Source organism: Zonotrichia leucophrys, chromosome 4 (genome assembly GCF_028769735.1).
Source record: "Zonotrichia leucophrys gambelii isolate GWCS_2022_RI chromosome 4, RI_Zleu_2.0, whole genome shotgun sequence".
NCBI classification, from domain to species: Eukaryota; Metazoa; Chordata; class Aves; order Passeriformes; family Passerellidae; genus Zonotrichia; species Zonotrichia leucophrys.
In genome coordinates, this window is record NC_088173.1 from 2066719 (window position 1) to 2093854 (window position 27136).

At 38.8% G+C, this 27136-nt stretch overlaps 1 protein-coding gene across 12 annotated transcripts in view; it reads left to right on the forward strand.

The window, feature by feature from the left end:
- ADD1 (adducin 1) overlaps positions 1 to 27136 on the forward strand; it is a 65107-nt gene that overhangs the window by 20461 nt on the left and 17510 nt on the right. For 7 of the 12 annotated variants that reach the window (XM_064710214.1, XM_064710216.1, XM_064710218.1 and 4 more), the window contains exons 2-10: positions 13358 to 13570; positions 14779 to 14941; positions 16053 to 16204; positions 19386 to 19466; positions 19844 to 19993; positions 20942 to 21085; positions 21237 to 21335; positions 21682 to 21858; positions 23772 to 24116. In XM_064710214.1, coding sequence (XP_064566284.1) covers positions 13376 to 13570; positions 14779 to 14941; positions 16053 to 16204; positions 19386 to 19466; positions 19844 to 19993; positions 20942 to 21085; positions 21237 to 21335; positions 21682 to 21858; positions 23772 to 24116 — 1506 coding nt within the window. In that variant the 5' untranslated portion in view covers positions 13358 to 13375. The remainder of the gene's footprint in view (positions 1 to 13357; positions 13571 to 14778; positions 14942 to 16052; positions 16205 to 19385; positions 19467 to 19843; positions 19994 to 20941; positions 21086 to 21236; positions 21336 to 21681; positions 21859 to 23771; positions 24117 to 27136) is intronic. The other 5 variants (XM_064710217.1, XM_064710219.1, XM_064710226.1 and 2 more) reach the window with 1 other exon arrangement.

Sequence of the window (27136 nt, forward strand, 5' to 3'; positions counted from 1 at the left end):
GGAAAAAGAGTCTGACTACTTTTCCCTGTCAATAAATAAAGTCACCAAATGTCATCCAGCTGTTCTGGAAGAAGTTACTGTTGCAGAGTAATTCAAAGGGTTAAATGACATTGTTCTGTTCATTGCCAACAGGCTTCAGAAATCTCATCTCTTGCTATTCAGTCTCCATGAAAATAACTGGATCCTGGCCAGAATGGGGCCGCTGTGCCTGAGCACTGCTGCATTCAGCTGATCCTTTATGCATTGTGATACTGATATTTTAGGTGTGAATACTTAAAGTTACTGAAATGTCTTACATTTTTAAGGTCTCAGAGAAGTATCTATTCCTGCTGAAAAATGAGTTTTAAGTTCTGTCATTTGTAGGAGCTTTTGTTATTCACAGTGCTTTTTGAAATTTTGACAATGGTGAGCATTATAGTTACTTTACATTTTAAACACAAGTTTTTCAGGTTTTTTTGTATTTGTGATAGCATTGGGTATAATTTTGAGATCTGTTTTTTCCCTAGACACTGATCTAGTATGACCTTGTTGAAAAGCCTAACAAACATGTAAATAAAATTATATTTTCACATCTTATTTTAGAATGTCCTGTCCCCTTTATTTAAAAGGACTTCTGTATAGATAATACTATGAGAAAAATTATAAAACCTTATGGGTAAAGTGTAACAGTGCTACTGTGGTCACATTGCATAGTGGAGGGGCTCATTCATTTTGCTTATCTACTTTGTTACTGAACCTACAGCAGCTTGTTTTAGCCAGCTTGAAACTGATGTGTGCAGTGTTCAAAGGGGCTCTGGAGTCTTCTGCCTTCTGCTGAAACTGCTTCTCATGCAGGGCTGCAGCCTCGCCATTGCTGTGGGCAGAGCCTGTGCTGTGTCCTCTTCCTCCTGAGCTGCTGTGTCAGAGGCACCCCCGGCTTACAGGGGACCAGGTAAAGCCTTGCCCTCCCTCACAGGTGCTGGCTCCTTCTCACTGCTGTCCACTGCCCATCCCTCTGAAGCAGCACTGGATTGTCCTCTGCTAAGTGCAGATGGCTTTGGGGCTATGTGCAGTACTCTTAGGGAACATGGGGACTTCCATGGCTTTAAGGGTGTTGTTTCCTCAGAAAATCTGAGTTCAGATTATTGTACATGGAAATTACAGACATTTTCTTACCTGATTATTACATTGGCAAATTGAACATCCAATTTTGCTTCAGTGTATTGGTGACTTTCTTTAAGCAACTTATTTCTTCATTTGTGTCTTTTTACAAATCCAGTCTTGGAATTAGAAGTCTAGCAGCTTTTATAACTTGAGTTTAAGGCCAGTGTTCATTTTTGGGTCAGACATGCTGACCAAGCTTTACTTCTTGGATAAAGCTGGGGCCTGCCCTTGGAAAGCTGGTGATCTGATTTGACCTGGGTTCAAAAATCTCAGGGCAGTGGCTTATTGGTGTGTTTGGTGTGAGGCTTGGGAAGTGCATGTGGGTTCACAGAAACCTAAAAATAAGCAGTATTTGGGTTAAACCTCTTTATTTGTATGGACTAGTGACCTTGATAGCAAAAATAAATACCCATTTAGTTTCTCGTACTGCTGCCACCATCCATGAATTTTAATGGTGTGAAAAATATTTTAATTTTATGTTGTCTTGGTGCTTTCTACACAAGTAGAGGATGAAAGTATAAATTAGTGATTTGACTCACTCTCGTGCAGTTCTGTTCAGTGTGTGTAGCTGAGTCTCTGTGACATCAATGGTGAATTTTATTGTCCCAATAAAGCAGGCTGGAAAAATACTTGGCACCAGTGTTTTTAGTTCAAAAAATTGTCAATAAGGCATAGAGTGATGGTGTTTCCAGTGCAACCTTTTTTATTATACAGGCTGTTAAACTTAACATTTAAAAAGCATTAACCTGAACAAGTCAGTTTCCATGGAGTGAACTGCTGAATGCATCAAAGAAGCCAAGAGAGACCTGCTAAGGTATTTTGAAACTTTTGTAGCTGAAATTTCTTGGGTAAGGTATTCCTGAATGATTCAGGAATTTGCATTTTGTGCTACTGAAGATAGTTAAAAAATAAGAAGAGTTATTCTACCTGTTCTGACAGAAAACCTGTCCTGACAGCAAGTCTGATCAGTTTGACCTGAGCGTAGGAGAAGAATTAAGGAGGATTTTTGGTTCTGTCTCTGAGTCTGACATTCAGTCTCCAGCTGTCAGCAGCCTACCAGCACAGGAAGGTGCTATAAAAAAAAAAAAGGTGTTGGAAAACTGGAAATGCATTGGAAGCTGCAAATAACATGAACATATTGTGCCTGTGGAACTTATTTTTCCTAAAGCTGAAGAAGGAAGGGCAGGGTCATAGATTTCAGAGCAGATTCCGATCTCAGTGCAGACAGGTAGTAGAAGGAGTTCTGGAAGTTGTATTAAAACATGGGTTATACAAGTATTAAAATCCATTCAAACATGGGTTATACAAAGTTTTTTAAAATTAAAAAATAGTTTTTATACAATACTGAGTATTGTATAAAATACAATACTCAGTATTGTATAAAAGTGGTATTGTATTGTATATATGTGGTTGGGAAATTTCCATTTCTGGAAATTTCAGTATGGTACATATGTGAAATAGTTTGTTAGTAGACTATTTCAGTAGTATTGTATATATGTGGTTAGGAAATTTCCATCTCTGTTCAAGGGCAAATGTGTGTTATTCACTCCCAAGTGTTACATGTCTCCATAATTCTGTTAGCAGGCCTGAAAGGCCCTGTCACCTCTGTGACCAGTTCATCTTTCTGGTTCACTGAATATGCCAAGCTACCGGTCCTGCACGTTACACTTCTACTCTCCAGATTGTTTTTGTAGCCTTCTGTGAACTCTGATACTTCATGTCTATTATTGAAAAGGGTGAAATAATATTTTAGTAATGGGGGGTTTTTGAAGTTAGGGAGGGTAATTTTTCTACTTCTGTTTTTCTTTGATTTTGCTATTACAGTGGAACACCTGGCCACAGGAGAATGTTGGCGATTTCTGTGTAGTGATCTGTGACAGATCCTGAATTCCCTTCAAATTTTGCCTTTTCAGCATTGAGTATTTCTGGTGTAATTTTTGTCTCCATTTGTACTCCTTTGCATTAGCTGTGTTAAAATGAGTTTGTGATATTACACTATCATTAAGTAAAAACCACAGAATCAAGAAACTTACTTGAACTGGGAATCAGATTTCTGCAGTAAAATTGCAGGCAAATCAGCTTCAGTAGTATTTGGCAGTGTAATTATAAGGACTCATTTTGGGAGGGCTCTTTAAGTGCAGGTTTTAATCTCAGTGTTGCAGTAATTTAAGGAAATAAATTTATCTGAAAGCCATGGGACTGCTCTGAGCAATAACACTGAAGCCCATGTTTTTCCCTGAACTGTAAGGCATTATTTCTGGGCCTAATAGACACCAAGGCAGTGGGAAGAAGTGTCTCCACTGCCATAACCACCATTGGTGCTCCTCTGACAAGAAACAGTAGAAAAATGTGTTATGAGCTTGCAGAATCCATACTTGCTCTCTGTGCCTGAAGAAATGCAAAAGACACTGGTGAAATTCCTGTTTTGGCATATGTATGCAAATTTTGTGATACATTTGTGAAACTCTTAGAGTTTCAGCAGAAAAGCTTAGGTGTCTGTGGCTTAAGATACTTATTTAGAGAGTTGCTTTGTGTTTTATGAACAGTGTGACATTTTGTTTTCTGTTATCACTTTCCCTAATCTTTCATGAATTTATGCAATGATCCCTTCCAGAACTGCTGTATGAGAAACGTATGGAGCTAGTAGATAAGTCTCTGAGTCAAGGAAGTGAAAGAAAGGTAATTTTGATGTTGAGTTAATAAGTAGCTTTGAAACTGTTAGTTTTTCACAAAATCTTTTGATGCTAGAAATGGCAGTTCTGTTGTTTTTTTCATAAATTGCTTAGCAGAAAAATTGGAGAAAGAAAAGAGTGGAAAAGGTGAAGTTAAAAGGCTGGTAAGCAACCAGGTACCTTGTCAACAGGAGATATAAGTTAACAGCTTGAAGAGGATTTTTTTAATCTTTATTTTTTAAATAATAATTTTAATTTTTAGATTTGGACTCCTTACCATTTTAATTAACTTGAAATGAGCTCTTGGAAATTTGATCTTTCCATCATAAATGAATAAATCATGTTAGGGTTTAACATGAAAGTTGTATCAATGGTGAGCACAGGCTGCAGTGAGGGGAAGGCAGCAGAGTGTGCTGCCCTGCTCCTCCCTGTGCGTCATTCTCAGCTTCCTGCAGTGCCCACTCTCAGGGATTACTGTTTCTAAAAGTTTGATACTGTTGGACTTTTAAATCCTTTATTAAAAGCAAGGAAATAACCTCTCTGTATTTTAGCTTCTAAATTGGTTTTAATGATTTTATTCTCTCTTGTTTGCAAGGACTGAATTATGAGTTCTGACCCATATATACTGAAACTTCTGCAGAATTTAGACAGCTGTCTTTAACAAATATCCCTGCTGAATCTGTCCACCTAAATTCTGGCATTAATCTTAGGTGGGCTTTTACAAAGAATCATAGAACATAAAACATAAGCCCAGGTAAAAAGGGATCTCAAAAGGGTCATCTGAGCCAACCTGTTGTGGGGAAGGTAGCCTAAGTGGGATTATCCAACAATTATCCCTGTTGTGTCTTGACTATCTCCAGTTGATGGAGATTCCATTTTCCTGGTGAGAACATTCTAGTGACTGTTCTCAGTGTAAAAATTGTCTTTCCTATATCAAAGTGAAACCTTTTCTGGTGCAAACTACACCTGTTACCCTGTGTCCTCTCCATATGGCTCCTTGTGAAGAGGGAGCCTCCATCCATTTTGTAGCCAGCCTTAAAATTCTGGCAAAGTGTGATGATGCAAGCATTTTCTTCTTCAGGGAGAAGGGAGAGGGCCTAACTCCTCATTTAGGCTTTCCTCATAGACTAGGATCTACAGTCCTTGCTCATCTTCATGGCTTTCATTTACACCCTCTCCAGTCCATCTGTTCCTTTTTTTGGGCTGTGGAGACCACAGCTGCACACAGGAGTGCTCCAGGTGGGCCTGACAAGCTCTGGGTAGTTGGGGATGGTGACATCTCCCATCTCTGCTGGTGGTGTCCCTGTGGGTGCATGGCAGCATCTGATGTGCTGTCACTGCTGCAGAGCTTCACTGCTGAGCCCTGTTCAGCTCTTGCTGTGCACCCCCAGGGCCCCTCAGCCAAGGATCCCAGCCTGTGCCAGGCTCTTTGGTGCCATCCCTGCTGCAGGACCTTGCACTTGTCCCTGTGAAACTCCACATTGCTCTTGGCAGCTCCCTGTTCCAGCCTGTCCTGCTCTGTGAGATGCCTTTCCCTGCTGGCACGTGCACCTCACTGCCCAGTGAGGTGTCACCGGCAAACCTGGGGACAGTGCTCTCACTCTTGTCATCCAGGGTATTTGTGGGGATGTTGAAAAGTGTGGGTCCCAGCATCATTTTCTGGGGATTCCCACTCGTGCCAGGCTGCCAGCCTGGGTTAAACCACTGACTGGTGCTGTGGTGTGTTCTTAAGTTTGTTAGTTTGCTCCCCCCATTTTCTGTATTAAATGGTTTCTTCCTTTCCCAGGACCCTGTCAGTTAGGTTGCTATAGAAATGAAACTGCTCCTCCCCTGGTTTCTCTTATAAAGTGAAAGTGCCTCCTCCTTGGGCTCAGTCAATCACCCCTTTTCTCCTCCCAGGTTTCGAGAATTTTCTTTTCTCTGGGAGGTATGGTTGGCTGTAGCCCCGGAGCCCCTCCTATGATTTATAACAGTTGGTTACTTTGGTATATCAGTTATGTTTCGTACCTCCAAATATGTATTTCTATTGGATAGCCGGGTTTCCCTGCCTTCTTCCCCCCTTTTCCCTTAAAACCCTCTCCTGCCCCCTGTTCGGGGCCATTTGCTGGGTGTTTCCCCTCCTTGTTGGTTCTTCTGTAATAAACCGACAGTTTACCCCCAGCAAGTGGTCGCCTCCTAATTCGTCTCTCACCGCGCCGCTCCGAGCTATCCCCCAGCTCAGCCCGAGGCCAAGACGCCGAGGGGGGCTGGCTTCAGATGCGCAGGGGCCCTGGCCTTCGCCCCTCACCAGCTAGCCGGATCCAGGGCCGTGGTTGCCCCCGCGCAGACTGGCACCTTGTGAGAGCCCCCTGTGGGCCGGTTCCTGCCTGTTTCTGCCGGCCACCGGCCGCCGTCGTGCGGGTTTGTGTGCGAGAGCTCTGTGGGAAACAGCGGCGAAGGCTTCCCTGAAGTTTGTTAGACAGCATCTGCTGCTCTGCCGCTGTTGACAGCAACTGTTATTTTGTTGCAGGTGATCGGGTTGGTCTGGCATGATTTGCCTGTCCTGAAGCTGCTCTGGCTTTTCCCAGCCACCTGCTTCCTTAGGCTTTGGGAAAGCCACACAGCAATTACCGTGTTTTGCAGCCTGGTGCGGTCATCATGGAGGGCCTTAAATGTTCTCTTAACACAGCAGCTTAGCCTGGCTTCTTTTGGCACCTTGAGATCACTCCCTTCCCATTGTGCCTTGCCTCTGATTTCAGTGTTTTAGAGAAGGTGAAAATAGGATTGGTTACAGTCTATGGATTTCAATAGAATCAGTCTGGATTTGTTTCCTTGTTCTCTAACACAGTTTGCTTTTTTAACTATTGTTGCAGTTACTAAAGTGTGATATTACAAATATAAAATGCAATACTTTCGGTTATATAAACTTGTTGCTGGATTTCTCTAAATTTTAGAGTCCCATATTTAACTTGTATTATCTCTGTTAAAAAGCAAAATGTTGGTGCCTGCATTCAGAGTAAGAGAAATAACTGTTCTTATTCATGAAATAGTCTCTTCCTGTTTGCAAACAAAGAACAGAGGAAATTCTGAAGATGCATAAGATTGGGAACATTTGCTAAAAAATAATATAATTGTTCATGATACTGAGTACGTTGTCTAGTGAATAGTACAGTTGTTATTTACTTTCTTTGTTCTTTGACTTCCTAAGATAATGCCAACTTTTCCTTTTAAAAGTTCAGTCGGAAACATTTGAAATGGCAAGAACAAATCCAGTGTCCTTGGTGCCAAAATGCTGTCACTGAATGTTATGGAAATTGTAGTGCAAATCATAAATAATTTCTCTATTATAAAATTATATTAATTTTTTAAGGAGAAAGTTTGGCAAATATTATTCTAAAGTAAAGGAAATTTAAAAAAATACAAAATGTATCAGAATATTGAATAAAGCGCTAGCAGGGCAATCTTATACTTTTTTTTTGCATTCACCAAGTAATAATGAAACCGTTTTTTCTGTAGATAGGTATTCTGCTTCCATGCTTCCTTGGTCATATTCCCACCCACTTAAATTTCACTGTAACTCTATTTGCAGTGGCTCATTTATCTGTAGGGCTTCTTCTGCCCTACCCCAGTGCCGCCTGACCCATTCCCTTCCTCTTCCTCTTCCTCCCTTCTGTCACCTCACGGCTTCCCCATGAAGTAATTTCAGCTCTGTAGCTTTCTGCACTCCCCCAACCCTTTCCTGGGCTATAAAATTACTCTTATGCTTCTTTTTCCCTGTCCTATTGTGTTTGCATCCAAAACAGAGCTTGCTTCCCTCCCCCTACCTGCACACTGCCTGACCTGTCACTTGCATGAGATTTTTAGGGAACTGTTACTCCTCAAAGACTCCTGATTGCACAACAGGAAAGAAAATGTGACTTGTTTTGCTACCCCCTTGTCCCTTCCCCAGCAACTTCTTGTCTAATGTGTTTTCACCTCTGTTAGACATAGTGGCATAGTTCTGGTGTGAGTGGAGATCATTTTTGGAAAGAACTGTTAGAAAAAAATGTATACAAACCAAATTACAATATCATTGTGAGAACAGGTCTCAAAAGCAACATATTCTGGAACTGAGTGCCCCTGATTTTTGTTGCTGCTACCTGGAATGAATGAGCAGTTGAGAAGTTGCTGCTCATTTAATTTGCAGATTTGGCACAAGGTCTCATACAGGTGTTCTGTTTGTGTGTTGTTTTGTACAAACAAACTGTAAGCTACCAGCAAGAGAGCAGGTTTGGGATTTTTGGTTTTGTTTGTTTTGGGGGTTTTTTTCTCTCAGAAATAACTTGCTTTTGTAAGATTTTGGTCAGATAACTCTTCTGAACTTAAACCCCTTTGCACATGCTGTCTTGTGAAGTGGCAGTGTATTTTGAATTTTTTAGAAGTCTTATGTTTCCATGTCGCCTTGTCACAACCTTCTTCCTGCTTCTCAGAGTGTATTTTTATTTTGATTTGGCCTCAGCAGGCTTCAAGCTGTGTTGGTGTGGAGAGCTGTGCTCTGTCCTTTGGTGGCAGGGAGCCCTTAGCTCAAATTCCATTGACTGCAGCTCTAGTCAAAAGCAATTTCCTCAGGGTGTGGAGCAGCAAAAAAATCCATTACAACTTATTACAAAACAAAACCAACCTTTAAATGATTGCAAAACCTTTTTTTCCACCAAGTGTAGTTAGCTGGTCCTTGCTAGAGTACATATTGTGAGGCATTTCAAATCCTCCCAAGTGTTCACACAATGTCATTATGATGGTTTGGTTGGAGACACTGGGCCTATAAGCTGTCAAATATGTAAATACTTACATCTGTCCCAAAATCCATGTATCAAAATGAGTTTAATATTAAAGTTTTAAATAAGTTTTTTTATCTGAAATAAGGTCACAATCCAAATCAATTTTAGGGGTTTTAAGTATGTAATTTTTCAGATTTGAGTGTGAGATTTTTATGAACCCTTTACTTGTTGTCAATTTTTATTGAATATTATTCAGTCTTACCTGTTTAAATTTTTTTGACTATATTTACATTGGCTGAGTACTGAGGAATGCAAGTTGCTTTAAAAATTATGGGTTTTTTTCTTTGTGGATGCTAATGTGAAAAAATTTATCGTCTTTCTATTCTAAAACTTCTGTTTAAACTAAATTCTGTAGCAAAACCATGTAACATTCCTCTTAGTTGAATCCTTCAGTGAAACTGTTGGGTTAGAAAAGAAGAAGGGGAGGAAGAGGATTTTGAGTAATAAAAATAAACTGAAATACTAATACCAATTTCAGAATGTTTGGTAAACATTCTGAAATTCAGACATTGTGCAACCAGGTTTATAAAATGTATAGCTCATTTACAGGTACTGAGTGCTGTACCTAGAAATGAAATTTACAGTTATGTGCTCAGTACCTGTAGATGAGCCATGAATTTTATAAACCTGGTTTCCTCCGAGAGATTCAGCAGCAGCAGCCTGTTTGTAGCAGCTGCTCACACATCCTCATCCCCATGTTGTGCTGAGAGTTTGCTGTGCCACTGAGCAGCACGGTGTGTGTGTGTACATGGGTATTAATGGATGGCATTGGTTGTTACTCTGAGGTGCAGTTTGGGTTTTATCACAGCTGTAATTTTCCTCTGCTCCCACAGTAATAGGTGCTGTTCCTGCTGTCTGTCTGTGTGTGACAGTAACTGCTTCTGGCACAAGGTTTTCTGTGCACTTATGTTTTCCCGCTGTGGCTTTTTCAGTTAAGGGTGTGGCTTTTTCTGACACACTTGTGTTAGAACAGGCTCTCTCATAGAACAGTTATCATGGCAGAAAGTCCTCTGGCATTACAGCTTATCTTACTGGGGGGCTGTAGTGCACTACATCAGAAAGAAACTGTCTGTGCTGAAGTGTTGTGGCTGTGAAGACAGTCTGAATTTTCTTTCTAATATGTGTTTTTACTGCCTGGGCAGACTTGTGATTTGCAGTGTGACCTTCCAGTTTATAGAATCACTGGCCATTCCCCATGGTGTGTTCAGATTCCTTTTATTTATTTATTGGTATTCATATTACTGAAACTCTTACTGGAGAGTTCATCATGCCTTACTCCCAAAGGGTTTTTCAAGGAAACTCATAAATACATTTCAGTGGCTTTGCAAAGTGTTGTCAAGCATGTCTGCTTTCAGTTTGAAAGTTGATCCCTTTAACATCAGTAGCTGGCAGCTATTAAAACACTTACTATTACAGTTATGTTAAAACAATTAATAATTAGACCTTGCAGGGAGGATTACATTAATTTTGGGTGTCTGCAGAACTGAGCTGTGAAACATATTTAACCTTAGATATTAAATCATCATTGAATGTTAATCATTGATTTTCATGTGAAATGATTGCCACTACATAGTGATGAAGTAATAGCTTCCCAAGGCCTTCTTGAGTGCCATTGTGTGCTTGGATGGAGGAGTAATGCAACTTTGGCAAGACACTGTGATCCCAATTTCATGTTGCTCTTGTGGGCTGTTGGGGACCAGCCTCTCACCAATGTGAGTAGGAAACTGAAGTAATTATGTGTGTCATTCATTCAGAAATAGGTTTAGGTACTCTGAAAGTAAGATGGAATTAGTCTAAATAATTAAATGCAAAATTACATTTGCAGATGTGTGTACAGTTTAATTTAAATGAGATTGTGCGTGCACAAACAACATGACACTTAAACCTAGCCTGAACATCAAATGCCTCAGCCAGCAGGAGCGAGCTGTTCTCTGCTGGTGGTAAGCTCAAACTGCCTTGTTTTCCTATGCTTTGCTTTTCAGTAGAGACACATTTGTGGCTGTGCTCAGCAGAGTGCAGTACAAAGTGAACTATTGAGTGGTTCTGGTTGTCTTCACTTGCCATTGTGCTGTTTCTAAACTCCCTGAATTTTTGATAAGCAGGGTCTGGTGAAGCTCAGACTTTGCTTGGGCTAAGTGAGCTGTTACTGCACAGAGTAACGGCTCTTGCAGGAACTGCTGAAAAAATGAAATTTGAGTCGGCAAATTGCTGGTTTTCTGTCCGGTTTATCTCGGCTGTTTGAGGGGCCTGGAAAGGCCCGGGGTGGCCTTGGGGCAGCCCGCGTATCGAAGGACGAGAAGAGGCTTCAGTTCTTCTTTCTGGTTTTATGTTTATTAATTGTTTATCTAAAAGATTTTCTTTCAGCCACCAGAGATCTGCTCAGCAGCCAGCCATGAGCACACTGTGCTGCCCTCCGGGCAGTCACCTATCTTTATACCCATTGTGACGTGTACAATATTTATCATTTTTCCCCAATACCATCTATTGTTATAACTCGATGCACTCTCAGTAATAACCAATAGAAAGGTGCCACCGTGGCCAAAGAAGATGGAGGAGAAGAGGAAGAAGAAGAAGGACAGGACACACCCCAATTCCTCCATCTTACTCCTCTAAACCCCCCTGTACATAAATCCTAAACCCTGTGTCTCACCCTCTAATTAACTCATCCCTTCACCATTCACCCGGTGAAGCCCTCATCCTTGTCGTCTCCTGTGTAGGACCAAAGTCCAGCCACCAGACACTTCTGGAACATTCCAGGACTCCCGAGCCCCCCAAGGTGGTCTCGGAGGCTCAGCATCTCAGGACTGAGATCTTGAGATCCGACAGTTTTCAACAAAGCCCTGGCTGCAGAGGCAGTAGCATGGCTGATAGAGCTCAGGAGGTCGGAAAAAGTTTTAGCAGGCCTTCAAAAGCACTTTCAAGGAAGGAAGAGGCCAATGGTGCAGGCTGGAGGTTGTGAAGAGAAGGAGAACTTAGAAGGAGTGTATTAGGTATCTGAAGCTGCCAAAGGAGAGGTGTCTGCTGTAACTTCACTTGCTTAAAATTTCCTAGGTCTAATACCTTAAAAGGCTTCCCTTGTGAATAAAAACATTATTTCTCCTTGCTGTACCCTGTATTTCTCTGTGGGTGAAGGAAAGTGAGCAATTTAAATAATAAAGATGTGCCTATGAGCTTTAGAGAAGAAAACAATAAACCATGATGTTTGAAGTCTAAACGTGAAAATGAAATATTTTAAGCGTTGCAGAGGTGTCTTTGTGTGTTCATTTAGTAACTCAGTGGGTGGAAATCATTCAGTGTTTAAGTGCTAACATAGATTTTCATAGTAATATCCTGTTCTGCAGAGTCAAGAAAAATACTTTATTTTGGTCATTGTGTTCAGCTTTCTCAGTTCACTGGTTTTTTTTGTTTTTCATTCTGATATAAGAAATAAGTTGAATTTTGAAACTTCTTTCCTAATGTAAGAATTAAAGAGGATGAAATCTGCTAATTCTGGAATCTTGAAGTAGATAATTTTCTTCATCTCAATGAGTTTGTTTACCATAATCTGCATTTCAAAATTTATGTAAACATGTCTTTGCTGTGTGCATCCACATCTGAAGTGGTTTTAGCTAATAAGCATGCAAAAGAATTACTAAGCAAATTAGAAGCAGTGTAAGTTAAGTCCCTAACAAAAATCTAAAAATGGCAAAAGAATATAGACATATGTAAAACCCTACTAATTTTAGTTGTAGATGATGAATAATTCCTTACATGAAGATATACACAGTCTTTTCTACTTAGTTGTAATTTAATGTATCAGATGACCAGGAATTGGAGGCTTCAATCTCAAAGTGTTGTGAGGGTGGCTTTATTAAACTGTCTTTTTGTCAGTGGAAGGCTTCAGACTTCTTCAGAGAAGCGTTTTGGAATGAGGATTGTGATGGTGTGCCCAGAACAGGAATTGCTGGGAGCGGAGGAGGGAGCTGTGTGTGAGCAATGGCGGCTGAGCTTTCAGCCTTCCTGCTGAGTGCAGGCCCTGCTGAGCAGGACATGCACAACTGAAAGGGACCCTGGCCAGGGCTGGGGGCTCTGTGCTTCTCTGCTTTCCAGACTCCAAAACCACATACTGATGTGCATGTTACTGCATGGACCAAAAATAAATGTGAAAAGAATACTTTGGGTTGCAAAGTCAAGATTTCTGACTTGGTATCCAGAAATGTGTTGGCAGTCCAAGCATGTTTTGGTGGAGCTGAATCTTCTTATTAATGTTAAATCATCGCTGCAGTCAGTATATTAAATTTCTGATGTATGCAATATTCTTTTTCTTATATCTGCTTTAACTTTTAAAGAAAAAAATAAAAGGCAAAAGCCCCAAATTAATGAGTTTAGATCTCGTGTCTAGAACTTCTGTCCTTGTCTCTGAGAATGTTTGAAGGATTTCCATGCTTCTGAAAAGCAATCTGGCCAAACACTTCTCCTCACTTTAAATGGGAGCTCTCATTAATTTTGAGATGAATAAATTTATAAGCATATTGGACTTTTCATATATGTTAGCCTACTTTTCTGATCTTGTGTATTAAAACCCTTCAATCGCTTTTCTACTCTAGAACATTAGGATCCAGTTGCACAAACATGATTTCTCATTTGAGAAAACATGCTAATTTTAGATGGATTTGAACCATTACTTTGAAAGTAGGAACATATATGAATTTGGTAATTATTTCCTTGCTTGATTTATTTATTCCTCTTCTCTGCCCTTCTTCATAGGTTCCTTAAAACTGTGCTATGAATGGTGATTCTGGAGTGGGGGTGGTGACTTCACCACCTCCAACAACAGCCCCTCATAAAGAGAGGTATTTTGATCGAGTTGATGAAAATAATCCAGAATATTTGAGAGAGAGAAATATGGCACCTGACCTTCGCCAGGATTTTAACATGATGGAACAGAAGAAGAGAGTCTCCATGATTCTTCAGAGCCCAGTAAGAAAAGAAATGGTTCATCTTTGAAGTGACAAGTTTAATATCTCTTTTGTTCACTATCAGTATGGGATTGGAGAATTGTGTGTTATCTTAGATCCATTTGTTGTTTTTTCCTATTGGCCTTTCCTGATTTTTTTCCTCATTCTATCTGTTTGAATTTTTATTCTCTACTCACAAAGCATCTCTTCAGTCTGGCTTTTAGAATCCTCTGTATAATCATCAACATTTTTTCATATTTTCCATTCAATCCTTGTAGAACATTTTTCACTGGTTTCATTTATTTGTTTCAATGTAACTCTCTTAAGAGTAGCTTATACAAGGCAGGTCTGTCCTGTACTCAGTTTTCCTTTGGAATTTGGACATATGAAATATTTTCATAATCTTTCTGAAAAGGTGCACAGTAGTGAAGTATGAATGAGTGACATTTAATATTGAAGATATTCCCTTGGGCAGATAGTACACCAACAAACTTTCCCTCATGGCATTTGTTCCTTTTGTAATAAATAGTGAGTGACTTTAGATACAAAACATTACATGACATAACTTCACTTGGAATAGGGATGTGGTGGTACATTCACAATTTTCCTATTAAGCCAACCCATTTGATTTATGAAAATATTAATAAATCACTTAATAAAAAAGTAATGACCTAATGACTGCAGTACTTTTTCAGTGCCAATTCCAGCATTCTTGTCAAAAGCAGGAGCTATCAGCAATAATAAAAACTCTGGTTTTCTTCCTTCCAAGTTAAAATGTATTTTAAAAAGCAAACAAAAAACCCCAGGAAAATGTAAACATCTCCTCATCTAAACAGGTTTTAAAAATCTAATGTTCATTGTTTTCTGTGTTCCTGGATGCCTTCTTGGCTCTCAGTTCCCTGTGAGCCGCAGTGACAAATTCTCTTTTCTGGTTCTGCTACTTTTCCTTTCACATTTTTGTGTTGAAGTCAATTGTAAATTCTCCTCCTTCCAGAAATTCATACTAGAAGGCTCAAAGACAGAAAAGAGAATGCTGGAATTTCCATAAAAAGCCCCCAGGTGACTCAGCTCACTGGAGCTCCAGAGAGAATGCTTTGGAGCTGCAGTATGCCCCCAGTAGTTCTGCCTTGAGGAGTAGGATGGTTCCATCCAAGTGCTGAACAGAAGCTGTGTATGAAAGGTTGAAGTTCATTTAAACATGCATTACAACATGCAGTGTCTTCCTACCAGGCCTTCTGTGAGGAATTGGAATCCATGATCCAGGAGCAGTTCAAGAAGGGGAAGAACCCCACAGGTTTATTGGCTCTGCAGCAGATTGCAGATTTCATGACAACGCACGTTCCAAATGTCTACCCTGCAGCACCTCAAGGTGGAATGGCTGCATTAAACATGAGTGAGTGCACCTTCAGTGATCAGAGCTGAATTCCTTTTCTCTTTTCTTCAAAGGCTTCACATGAAGACAATGTGAATATAATAATACTGGGAAGTTTAAATGCTATCCTGTTCTGCTCACACAAACACTTGAATTTAATTGATTCGTTTCTAAATGCCACAGTTGTATGCAATGTGATTATGTATAGAGTTTATATCAAAAGTTATTTCAAGGATGGTATCTAAATTGAAAAATAAGCCTGATAAGTCAGTGCTATTAAAAATTTAAATTTTTAAGTAGTGCTAATTACTACATGGTTTGTCTTCTGGAAAATCAAACACTTATTAGTAGTCTGGTAACAGTAAAGGGCTTTAGAAACTAATTATTTTTTGCCATTGAAATAGTGTTTGCAGCTTCCTCCTGTGAAGTGAAGCTTTAGACAAGAAACATCAACAGGCAAAACAAAGCAAGAAAAAAAACCAGAATGTGTGAATGCACATAGACACAGGTTTTGTGTTAAAATAAAATAAATCCTTGCTGTGCTCCAAAAGAAATCTTTAGTTCTGACTGTAGCATGTCCTGGTTTTGCTTTTTCACAGTTACTTTTAACCACATTTCTAATTGCACTGTAACTAGAATTACAGTATTTGTATTTTTTTACTATAACCTTCCTCTCTAGCTTGTACTTAATTTTTAATAAATGAACCTGTGTTCATCTTTTTAGGTATGTAATTCCTCTTTTTGAGAATACATGTATCACAAAAAGTGGAATATTTGGGATTGCATTTTTCTTTTAACAATTAAGATGTATTTTACAAACAATCATTAGTTTGAGAGAGAAAAAAAATTTTTTGCTAAGAAATGCACTGTCACGGTACCACTAACTTATTGTAGGGAAGGAAATAAATGCTGAGTCTACCAAAGCTGAATATTTTTGTAATATTTTGTCTACTAAAGCTGAAAATTTGTGTAACATAATTAATTGCATTATAGGAATGAAAATTTGCTGTCCATTTATTAGGTTAATGTGCTCATATAAAACAGTAACTGATAAAATAGTGGTGTTTGTTGCTAGGTTTGAACTGGTACTGCACTCACCTTGCCTTGTGCTTTTTGTACCCCTTCTCTTCAGGTCTTGGCATGGTAACACCAGTAAATGATCTGAGAGGGTCTGATTCCATTGCTTATGAAAAAGGGGAGAAGTTGTTACGATGCAAATTGGCAGCTTTCTACAGATTAGCAGATCTCTTTGGCTGGTCTCAGCTTATTTACAATCATATAACAGTGAGTATTGAATCAACAGATAACTGAACCAATTGTTTTAACATACAAGAGAATTGCTTCCCTCCCCTATCTGTCATTTTCTCTTTGTGTGTGAGAAGAGCAAAGTGGTATTGAAAGCAGTATAATAGTGAAGAGATTTGTCATTGCATTTCAGCTTGGATGTCAGCTACCACAGTCTGAATAGAGTCTTGAGAGAGTGTACGTGAGAATTCTTAAGATGAAATAAAGATTGCTGAAAGACTCAGTCTTTTAGTGTCTCAAATGCTTTGACTAATTGTATTTATTATTCTACAAGGTCAGTTCTTGGTTTTCTTGCTTTTTTTTGCTAAGTACTAAAATACCTTCTTAGTAATTCAGCTGAATTTTATAATTCAGGTACCAGTCTTTCTGAAAAAGAAGCCATAGTATTTCTGAACATGAGTGAGCTTCTCTGCTTAATGCAGCGTGCCAACAATTTTCCTTGTGACTGAGTAATCATTGGCATCCATAAAAATAATGACAAGGAGGTCAGATCAAGGAGGTTTTATATGCCAGAAGAATGGTCAGCATGGGTCTCATGAGTAAAGTCACAGCTGTGGTGTGCAGCCCCGTCAATTGTTGTCCTAACAGAGCTGAATTGTTTTTTATTCTACATAGTAGAGGTTGTCCTTTATGTATTTTCAGTTCTTCTAGCTGCAGTTGGAATGAAATATGGAAATATTATTTTTACTGCTTTTTTGAGAATTCAAGGCATATTATTTGTGAACAGATGAAGATGATAAATGATATGTGTAGGCATAGTATCAAGCCAGTATTGGTTAGATCGTTCAGTTCCTGTTGTAAGGGAACATATCCAACATAATGGTTCTTGTAAACAGCTCTGTGCCACCCCCAGATTTTTCATATGTGACAGGAGAAGTGGTTTTGTAAAAGGGACGTTAATGCACTGAAAAGCAAACAGGTTTGGAGATGGCTTTCTAGTGTAAAGTTCAGCCCTGGGAATGTTTGTACATTTAGATAAAAGATAAATGTATTGAAAAGCAGCATGTCAAGGGAAGGGGTTGAGGCAAGGGTAGGTAATTGGGCTGGAATGCCTCAAGTTTGCTTTCTTTGGGGAGGAGTACAAGGAAGATATCAGTAGAGGAGGTACCAGTTGAGGTGGAAGACAATGAAAGCACTTGGAAAATGAGATTCTGAAAGTGTTTTAGTCATTTCTGAATGAGAGGTACTGGAAAGCTCCTGGCTTGTCAGCAGCAGTCCCAAGTCATAGTTGCTTTTACAAGCTCCTCCAGTGAGAACAGCCATCTGAAGGATGACTGAAAGACATAAATTATCCTCAGAAGCTGGTGCAGAACAAGGTTGTTATGTTTATTAAGTAGTCCTAAGACACCCCTTTGGAATGTGATGAATGCCGCCACTTCCTGCAGTGCTGGTGTTTGACTCCAGGCTTTCACTTTTTTGTGAGTGGATGCTGTAATTACTGGGTGTTTGCATTCAAGTTAAAAGCTTGTGCCAGTGCACTTGTGAAGTAAGAGAAAAGGTACACAGCCTTCTGTGGGGGTCATAAGCCTGTGTGTTAGGGGAGAATGGGATATCCTCTCATACCCTCACAATTTCCATCTGGGTGGAGTTATCGTTGCTTTTTTTGGATCCTTATCAATCACTGACAGCTACTGTATGTGGAATTGCTCAGACTGGTGCAGTCCTGATGCAGAAGCAGAATTACAGAGCATCAAGAGCTTTCATGCCAAGTATAATAACGTTGAGTATGCTTGGATACCTCCAGGGTTTTCATGTCATGTGCAATAATGTAGAGTAAACTTGGTTGTCTCCAGGGTCAGGCAGAATTTGAGATTACAGGTTTACAGAAGGTAGACATCATTCACCAGGTCTTGTTTGCTTTGGGGGCATGAGCTGTTAATTGGATCTAATCCCAAAGCAAAGTAGTTTGTGAGTCTTGCTGCTTGTTTGTCTTTAATTTGAGCTTTCTTATTAGCTTTTGGGATATTTTGAATAATACTTGTTCTTTGTCTTGCATAAATGAGTAAGAGATTTTTCTTGATCATTTGCACTTCTGTAGTGGGGGACTACTTTGGTGATTCATAAAAGTACTGATTAACTTCAACTGACTGCTTCAGTTTAAGATTCTTATGCTGTAGCAAGTTCCCAGCTGGTTGTAAAGGAAACCAGATCTGTGCTAGAAGTTTTTGCATGACTGCACAACTACTTATTAGAATTTTCTCCCTGCAGTAGAACTACAGCAAAGTATATGTGTATTTAATGTTGCAAGTAGTAGAAGACATGAGGCAGAAACAGCATAAAGTAGCTACATCTCAGGAAATTCCAAAACTTATAAATATCTTTGAATTAAAAAAACCCAAACAACAACCAAACAAAAAATCCAACCCCAAAACACAAACTACCCAAATGCTGGGTAGACTCATAGCAAAGTAGGGAGTTGTCTCATGTGTCCAGTAAAACTTAAGAAGCCTATTCGTTCACCATCAAAAGACACTTTAATTACCTAGATGTCCTGTACTTTTCATTGCACAGACTTTAAAGAGATACATCCCAAGATGTGAATGCTTTGAAGCTAAAATTATTTTTGTATTATAAACCCCTGATTGTGTGAATGAGACGAGAGAGAAAAAACATAAGTGAAGGATACTTGGTAGAAAATTTGCAAGTGTGCAAGCAAGCAGCTGTACTGCTCACAGATGCCTCACAGGAACCAGCATCAGTGACAAAACCCTTCTCAGCATCAAGACATTTTAGATGTGTTAGTGGGCCACTTCTTGTGTTTTCTCACAGCCTTTTACTTTATACCTTATGTCCTGAGGTAGAAATAGTTGGAGTGTAAACTCATTGAACTGAAAGAATGAACTTTTTTCCCATTTCTCTCAGTATTGTTCATTTTATCCATAGTGGGCAAGCTGTCATTATAACAGAATGTAAGGGTTTACTAAATTCCACCAATCTGAAGGATGCTGGCATGTTGCTGCCAGCTGGTTTTGTTCAACATTAGTTAATTAACAGTGCAGTGCATTGATTATCTGTTGTAGCATACATGAAAGTCGTAATGTGTGTTACAGGCATTCTTGCCCATTCCATAATCAGAATGTAAAAGTACCTTTAATGGTTTGGGGTCTTCTTGTATGCCTTAATAAAATCTTAGTAACTCTTACTCTTGTTTTATCCTTAGGCCAGAGTAAACTCTGAGCAAGAGCATTTCCTTATTGTACCTTTTGGACTCCTCTATAGTGAAGTCACTGCATCTAGTCTGGTAAGCAATTGTTAATTTTCATAGATGTAAAATACATATATATATGTCACTTCAAATTCTGTCCTAGAGAATATTTGACTCTTGTGTAATATATTTAGAACAGTGTTATTGAACATGGCTGGTTTTGGTACTGCTGAGCTATCTGAGAGATTTGTTTGCCCATGTTGACCACCAGGTGTCCTCCAGTTGATCTACCTGTAAAGAGTGAATCACCTCATGCCCTTTAAAGCTGCTGGCTGTTGAGTCCAGTTTGTTGAGGGAAACTTTAGGCATTTCAGATAGAAATGATAACTGGTTTTGGAGTCTCAGTGGTAGATGCTGAATTAAATCAGGTTTTTTTGAGTCTTGATTATGAAAGTAATTCTTTTCATTGCCAGGTTAAAATCAATATTCAGGGAGATGTGGTTGATCGTGGAAGCACTAACCTGGGAGTAAACCAAGCTGGCTTTACGTTGCACTCAGCAATTTACGCAGCTCGACCTGATGTGAAATGCATTGTCCACATCCACACACCCGCAGGAGCCGCGGTAAGCTCGCTTCCAGCTTTGTCCTTGTCCTGTTCCCCCTCCCCTTCAAAGGGAGAATACATGGGTCCCTCAGTCATAGATCTGCTTCCTGTCTGGAGGGCAGAGAGCCTTTTAGTCTGTCTTCAAGTATGGTTCTCTTTAATCAGAGCCCATCCTTACTGGGGTGTTACGTGAATGGTCAGACAGTAAATTGACTTCTGTCACTGAAAATATTTATGTCACATATGTGTGTCCTTTCCCACAAAAGACCAGATCTTTTGACAGGGAGTCATAAAATCTTTGGTATATTTTGTTGGTTTTGTAAAGCACAGTTTGTCAAGGTTTTCTGAAATATTTGAAACTTTCCCAGTATTTCTGTTTGGAGCAAGTGATTACAAGTCAGTTCTGCCTCTTTGGAATGTTTTGAGAGAGTGACTTCCAGTGTTCACATTCTGATGATTTTTTTAATTATTGATTAACCAGATTAATACAAGCATTTTAAGGATAAACGATCAAATTCCTAATATTGTGAATTACAGAGTAACCTTTTAAAAAATATTTTTAAAGTTTATCTGCAGTGCTGCAGAATTATCTGTATCACCAAAGTTGTCCTTTTGGCATGCGAGCAGGAGGGGAAATAATTGAGTGGAGTGGAAGGAATGAGGGATGCAGTTCATTCTGGGGTTTGGTGGTTTCTTAGGGTTTTTTCCTGAGTCTTTTTATATTGGTGTTGCTGTTGCATAAAACCAGCCATATTGAGACAAACCCAAAATCAATATGACTTTTGTATCTAGTCCAAAAGTTATCAAAAATAGAGGCTTTAAGGATGGAGTATAAGACCACTGTATCTACCTGTAGAGATAAATGCAATTAATACATAAAAATATATTCCTATTTTAATTCTCCTCACTATATTTTTTCGCTTTTTCTGTTGCTAGAAATTAAATCAGTTGTTTTAATATTTCTCAGGTTTCTGCAATGAAATGTGGTCTCTTGCCAATTTCACCTGAAGCACTTTCTCTAGGGGAAGTAGCTTATCATGACTACCATGGTATTTTAGTGGATGATGAAGAAAAGGTGGTTATTCAGAAAAATTTGGGGCCTAAAAGCAAGGTCAGTATTTACATATAGAATTAAAGAAAAAAGGGGGGGGCTGTATATTTGTGTGACAGGTATGTTCTTCAATCAATAGCAAATATTCTTTAATCAAGAGCAAGAAAATACTTGCCATACTGCTGTTAACTTTCTTTCAATGTTTCTCTAGGTCCTTATTCTCAGAAACCATGGCTTGGTATCAGTTGGAGAGACTGTTGAGGAGGCTTTCTACTATATTCATAACCTAGTGCTTGCCTGTGAGATACAAGTAAGAACTTTGATATGTTATGTAGTAATAGAGCCTGCTGTATTGACCTCAGCTCTTGGATCTAAACTAACACAGCAATGTGTGATGTCACTGTATTGTGGGGGGACAGCCAAAACTTTGGTTTCACTGACAATATTCCAGTACTCGATTGAAGCCATCAATTTGCTGCCCATTAAAACAGATACTTTCAAAGACTTAAGATAACTTTTATACAAGCATATTCATTTATTTAGTTGTAAAATGAAGCAGATTTCTTCTGGGTTTATGCCAAGTTTTTAGAGGGTTTTTTGGTCGTTTTCACCCCATTCCCCACAAGAAACTTGAAGGGGACTCTGTTGTATTTCAGGTCCGTACCCTGGCCAGTGCAGGTGGCCCTGACAACTTAGTGCTTCTTGATCCTGGCAAGTACAAAGCCAAGTCTCGTTCCCCTGAGTCTCCAGCAGGTGAGGGTACTGTGTCCCATCCCAAATGGCAGATTGGTGAACAGGAGTTCGAAGCTCTAATGCGAATGCTGGATAATCTGGTAAGGCAGGCCTTTTGGGCTCATTTTTGTGTGATAATGTGTAAAAGGCATTTTTTAAAGCTGCATGTAGTTGGGAGAGTTTATACAGCCTGCAGCCTGTTCTTTCCCAAGGACTTGGAGACAACATGAAAAGCATCAAGTGTTCTTTGTACAGATTGTACAGATAGCAGATTTACCTCTTATTCATAATTTGTTATTGGTGAGATCAGAGGTGATCTTGTGGGATTTGACACTTCCAAATCAGAGTACTGTCATGCTTGCACTCAATCTGTATTTTCCCCTCTTTCCATCCTCTCCCAAAATGTGTAAAACTATTAATGTCTTATTAGGTGTGAGGTCTAGCATAATTTGACTAATATTCTACTAGAAGTAGAAGAGTTTAAAAGTACTTAGAAGAGTTTAAAAGACAGGCTTTAAATAAGTAAAAGCCCTCAGATAAAATAGTTTCAGTAAGAATCCATCTGTAATGAATGACCAGACACCAGCATTTACTATCCAGCTTCAATAGGAAAGATGTGTCTGGGCACAGCAGACTTGTTGTATCTGACTGGTACCTTTGGTAGATCCAGTTGGATTTCAGTTTCTCTAGGAAATACCAGTTTTACGTTTCTTACTGCACATAGAAAGCAGCATCGTAAAAGAGATGGCATTGTACTCAGTAGGAATGCAGGAATAGAAAGGAACTTTCAGTCATACAATACAGACCCTTAATATTATGATTAGCCACATATTGTATTGGGTAGTTAATGGTATTAGGTGGCATATAATTACTCAAGATTTGTTTTGATCATTAAAAGTTGGAGCAGAACCCAAGTAAGACCTAAGGAGTGCTTAATGCATGAAAACTATAGAAAGCTAAGTCTGCATAGATAGGGCTGATGTTTCTTTACAGCTGGCTTGATTTGGGAACTAAGCTATTCACAGTTTTCCTTTGAGCCATTTTGAAAATATTTTGCTAGTGGAAACTTCTTAAAGAAACTGTTAAATGTCCTTCTTGTATGTTAAATGCTGAGCATAACATGAAAGAAAGCACAGGCAGACATGACTAGTGTGAATAGGGGAGGTTAAAGGTGGAACAAAATACAGTTCAGAGGAAGTGGGAGAGTGAAACAACATAAGATTAGGGAGAGGAATGAATAATGACATTAAAGTAGCATTCTTGAAGTGTTCACTTGTATACTGTATGTTGATTTCTAGATGTAAAAACATGGTGGAGATCTTTTTATCTACCCTATCATAGGGTACTATAAAAAGATCATGTTTATGTCCTTTATTTAGAATTGTGAGAACCAGTCAATACCTTTGATTACAATTTTTAAAAAAGTGTAGATGAGTAGCTGGAATGTAGTACAAAGAAAAGTCATGATTCTGCATTTGGACTTAAATCCAACTCCAGAGACTTGAACAATTACTTGAAAATTCTATGCAAAGCAGCAGGAAGCACTAATATACTTTTTTTTCCCTTCCTAAGAAAAGCTATAAAAAGGATTTTTTAAAATGTGTTATCATATTAAAATACAGATGGTAAATTTTTTGCTCGACTATGAGAAGAGGCTGACCCATAGCACTGCTCTTGATGACCTGCTCAGTCACCTCAATGGCTTTTTGCAGGACTGCTGGAAATTCATCATAAACACTTAATACAATATTTTTGATGTTTGATCTACCAGAAATGTAGATCTTAAATTAGTGGTTCAGAAGTTACTTAGATTGGAAAGGATGCTAATGTAGCCTCACTTCTGTGCATCATCCCCTTCGACATGGCTGTGCCCACCATAACAGGTGAGCAGCCATGTGAAGAAGAGGTTGTGTTGTAGATTGGTTTTCACAGTTAAGGGTATCAGTGAAATTTCAGTTGTCTATTGAAAAACTTGGAGCTATAGAAGACTAATTCTGCTGCTCTCCTTCTCCAGGGTTACAGAACCGGCTACCCGTATCGATGCCCTGCTCTGAGAGAGAAATCTAAAAAGTACAGCGATGTTGAGATCCCAGCTAGTGTCACAGGGTACTCCTTTACTAGTGATGGCGAATCAGGCATTTCCTCCCCCCTCAGACACAGTTTTCAGAAACAGCAGCGAGAGAAGACAAGGTGGCTGAACTCTGGCCGAGGGGATGATGCTTCTGAAGAAGGGCAGAATGGCAGCAGTCCCAAGTCGAAGACTAAGGTGTGGACGAACATTACACACGATCACGTGAAACCCTTGCTGCAGTCTCTCTCGTCCGGTGTCTGCGTGCCAAGCTGTATTACCAACTGCTTGGTCTGTGCCTACCTTACTGTTCATAGTTAGATGATGTAGAGCAACTTGGGGTGGCTGGCACTTAGAGGCTTTGGGAAGAAAAAGATAACTTTCCTAATTATTTTCTTCTTTCTCATGTTAAAAACCATTAAATGTGTTTTACTAACCACTCTAATTTGTATTTGATTAGATGTGACTTGTAAAAATGATCTTGCTTATTAATACTTAAAACTGCTTAAGACTTTGGAGCTTTTAATTTTTTTCTGTCTTTTCAAGCTATTGACCAAACAGATTGAATTATAGTTTTGATTAAATGGGTTCTGCATTCCAATGGTTTAATTAAGGACAGCTATGTTAGGGAGCTACTAATTCTCTCTGCATGAAAGCTTTTCAGTTCAAAATCAAACTAACAATTCAATCTACTTTTGTACAAACATATAAGAAAAAAATCAAGTTTCTACCTTCTGTACCATATACCAACTTAATCTGCAAGGTATTTGCAATCTTCTCTGTGAGAGGGTAGAATTGATTTCAAACTATTTCAATTCAAACTATTTCAATCTTTTTTCCCACTTAAGCAGTTTTTCTTGTCTAGTTTCTCAGCTCCTTTTCCTGTCCTGTTTACTACACTTTTGTCTACCCCAAAGCCTCTGAGTGTGTTCCCAACCAGCTGCCTTCTGCATGTAGTGTTGCATGTAAGTAGATGGCCATAAATGGAAAGTCTTTCCTAAAGTATCAGCTGGGTGCGGCATGACTAAAGTGCAGCTCAGGCCATCAGCAGGCACTAATCGATAGATTCTGCAACCGGTGCTTTTCTTTTGTTTATCAATGCTGCTTACAGTTAAATTTTGCACTGAAAGATATGTGAATTGAAAAGCAAAGGTATCAACTGCTTTCAGATGGACATCGTTAGCTGTTGGTGTGTAACTGTGGGTTTGATATTTTCTTGGGCATATACAGTGACTGGTCTGAAGGCAGGGATTTGCACGAATACAACCTTTTGTAATGGTTGACCTCAAGCTCAGCCACAGGAGCTCAGTAGTACTTTGGTAGTGGTACTGTGTATAGTAGTAGTATGGTTACAGGTGAGTCTTAAAAATATAAAACTAGTAGTCTTGAAAAAAGCCACCACATTATTTTTTCCAGAACACCTTAATTTTTATTTATCCCTACAAAAGTCTGCTACACTCAGGGTTCTCTATATTTTGGATACTTTTATAAAATGATTCCTCAGGCAGTATGTATGCTGAAATACATATTGTTAACATGTAGAAAGTCATGAAAAAACAGAGGAGCTCTCTCTGTGGTATTTTTGTGGTGTTCTTTTTGGTTTAAGAAATTAATAAATACATTTGTTGTTTGTACTATCAACTAAGCTAAATTATCATTTAACCCTGATTATAGATTTACCTTGAGATACAGTTTTGTTATATTGGTCTGTAGTGATGCAGATTTATCTTGATCAAATAGTTTTACCATAGCTTAAAGCTATGTATATGTTTGGACCAGTTTGTGCTTTTCACCCTCAGCTCACAAAGTAGATAGTATTTCATATTTGAAATTATCAATGAAAGACTGAAGCAAAATTCTTCATCACAAAGTAGACTGGTTTAATTATATACTGAAGCAATAGATAATTTCATACAGTATAAAAGGTTCGTGTATTTAAATTTTTTAATGCTTGCTATTAACCTAAAGAAAAAGTGGCTTGTTATATTGAGGTTGTTTATATATATATATATATGTTTTGACTAAAAACTATCTTTAATAAAAAGCTGGAGTAGTTTTTATCTGAGAAGATAATCATCAGTGAGTATTTCACAGCTCCATGTTCATTCCATTTTTTACTTTACAGTTGCAAAGCATTTTAAAATTCTGTTGCTTTCTGAAGTCTGACAGTTTCTGGCTATATTATTGTTTCTTGAAGTTACTCAGGAAAAAACGCATAGCATTTGCTCAATAAACAGGTTTGCTTTACTGTTCGGTGCATTTTCTATGCAATAATGATTGGAAATTAGGACATTGTACAAAGTAAATATATCAAGATAAGCAGTTAGTTGTGCATCAAATTAAACAGGACTCCGTACTAAATGCACAGATCAAATAAAGCAACCATCTATGAAGAACCCATGAAGCGCTTAAAGCTTGTGTTTGGGATATTTTTGTAACCTTCTGAGCTATGAGTTATAAAATATTTGACATCACCAAACTGTTCCTTTAGGTTGCTGTGCTGAACAGCTCTTTGTTTGTGCAGAAACTAATTCTGGTAACATCATTTTGCTGAAGTAGCTTATTTTAATGCAAAACTTTGGTGATGCCCACTCCTGCTTCACAGTACAGAATCATTCACTAAACCTGGATAGTGACATCACATTGCTTTTCATACTTCTGTCATCTTATGCTTTAAGTTTGCTTTGATGTTTGTTGGGTACCAGAGGATTGAATCAATGATCTCTCTGTCTCTCTTGTGTTATTTTGTAAAAACAACGAGTGCAGAAAGTGAAAATGGCAGTAACAGGGTCTTAAAGCTCATGCCTTAGATCTTGCTGTACTTCTGTTTGGGTAAGGAATAGTGTCCTTTTTAAACAAGTATCAACTCATTGAGAAATTGCTTATTAAAAATGGCCTTAAAAATAAGTAACTATATTGGCATTTTCCTACTCCTGTCTTAATGTGTCTATTCATAAATTGAGTATAAATTGTGGTTTTTAGAAACACAGAACACTGCAGCTGTCAGTGTGGTCAAGTGCACAGAAAACCAGCTTAAAAACCCCTCAGTCTTCATAATCCCTGAACTGCACATAGGAATGGCATTGTTTTGGTGAAAGTTATTTGCAAGTTAACTGGTTCTCTAGTTGTTGTTGTTACTAACCTGACTTGATAGAATGGTTCTGATCTCTGGAAATGTATCTGAAGGTACAGTTTATATTACTGAAGAAGAAAGCAACTTAGTCCTAGGAATGAATAGAAGAATGCAATCATTGGTTCAGTTCTCTGCTCTGTATGATGCATGATCAACTGTGATGTGACTTTGCTGCTCT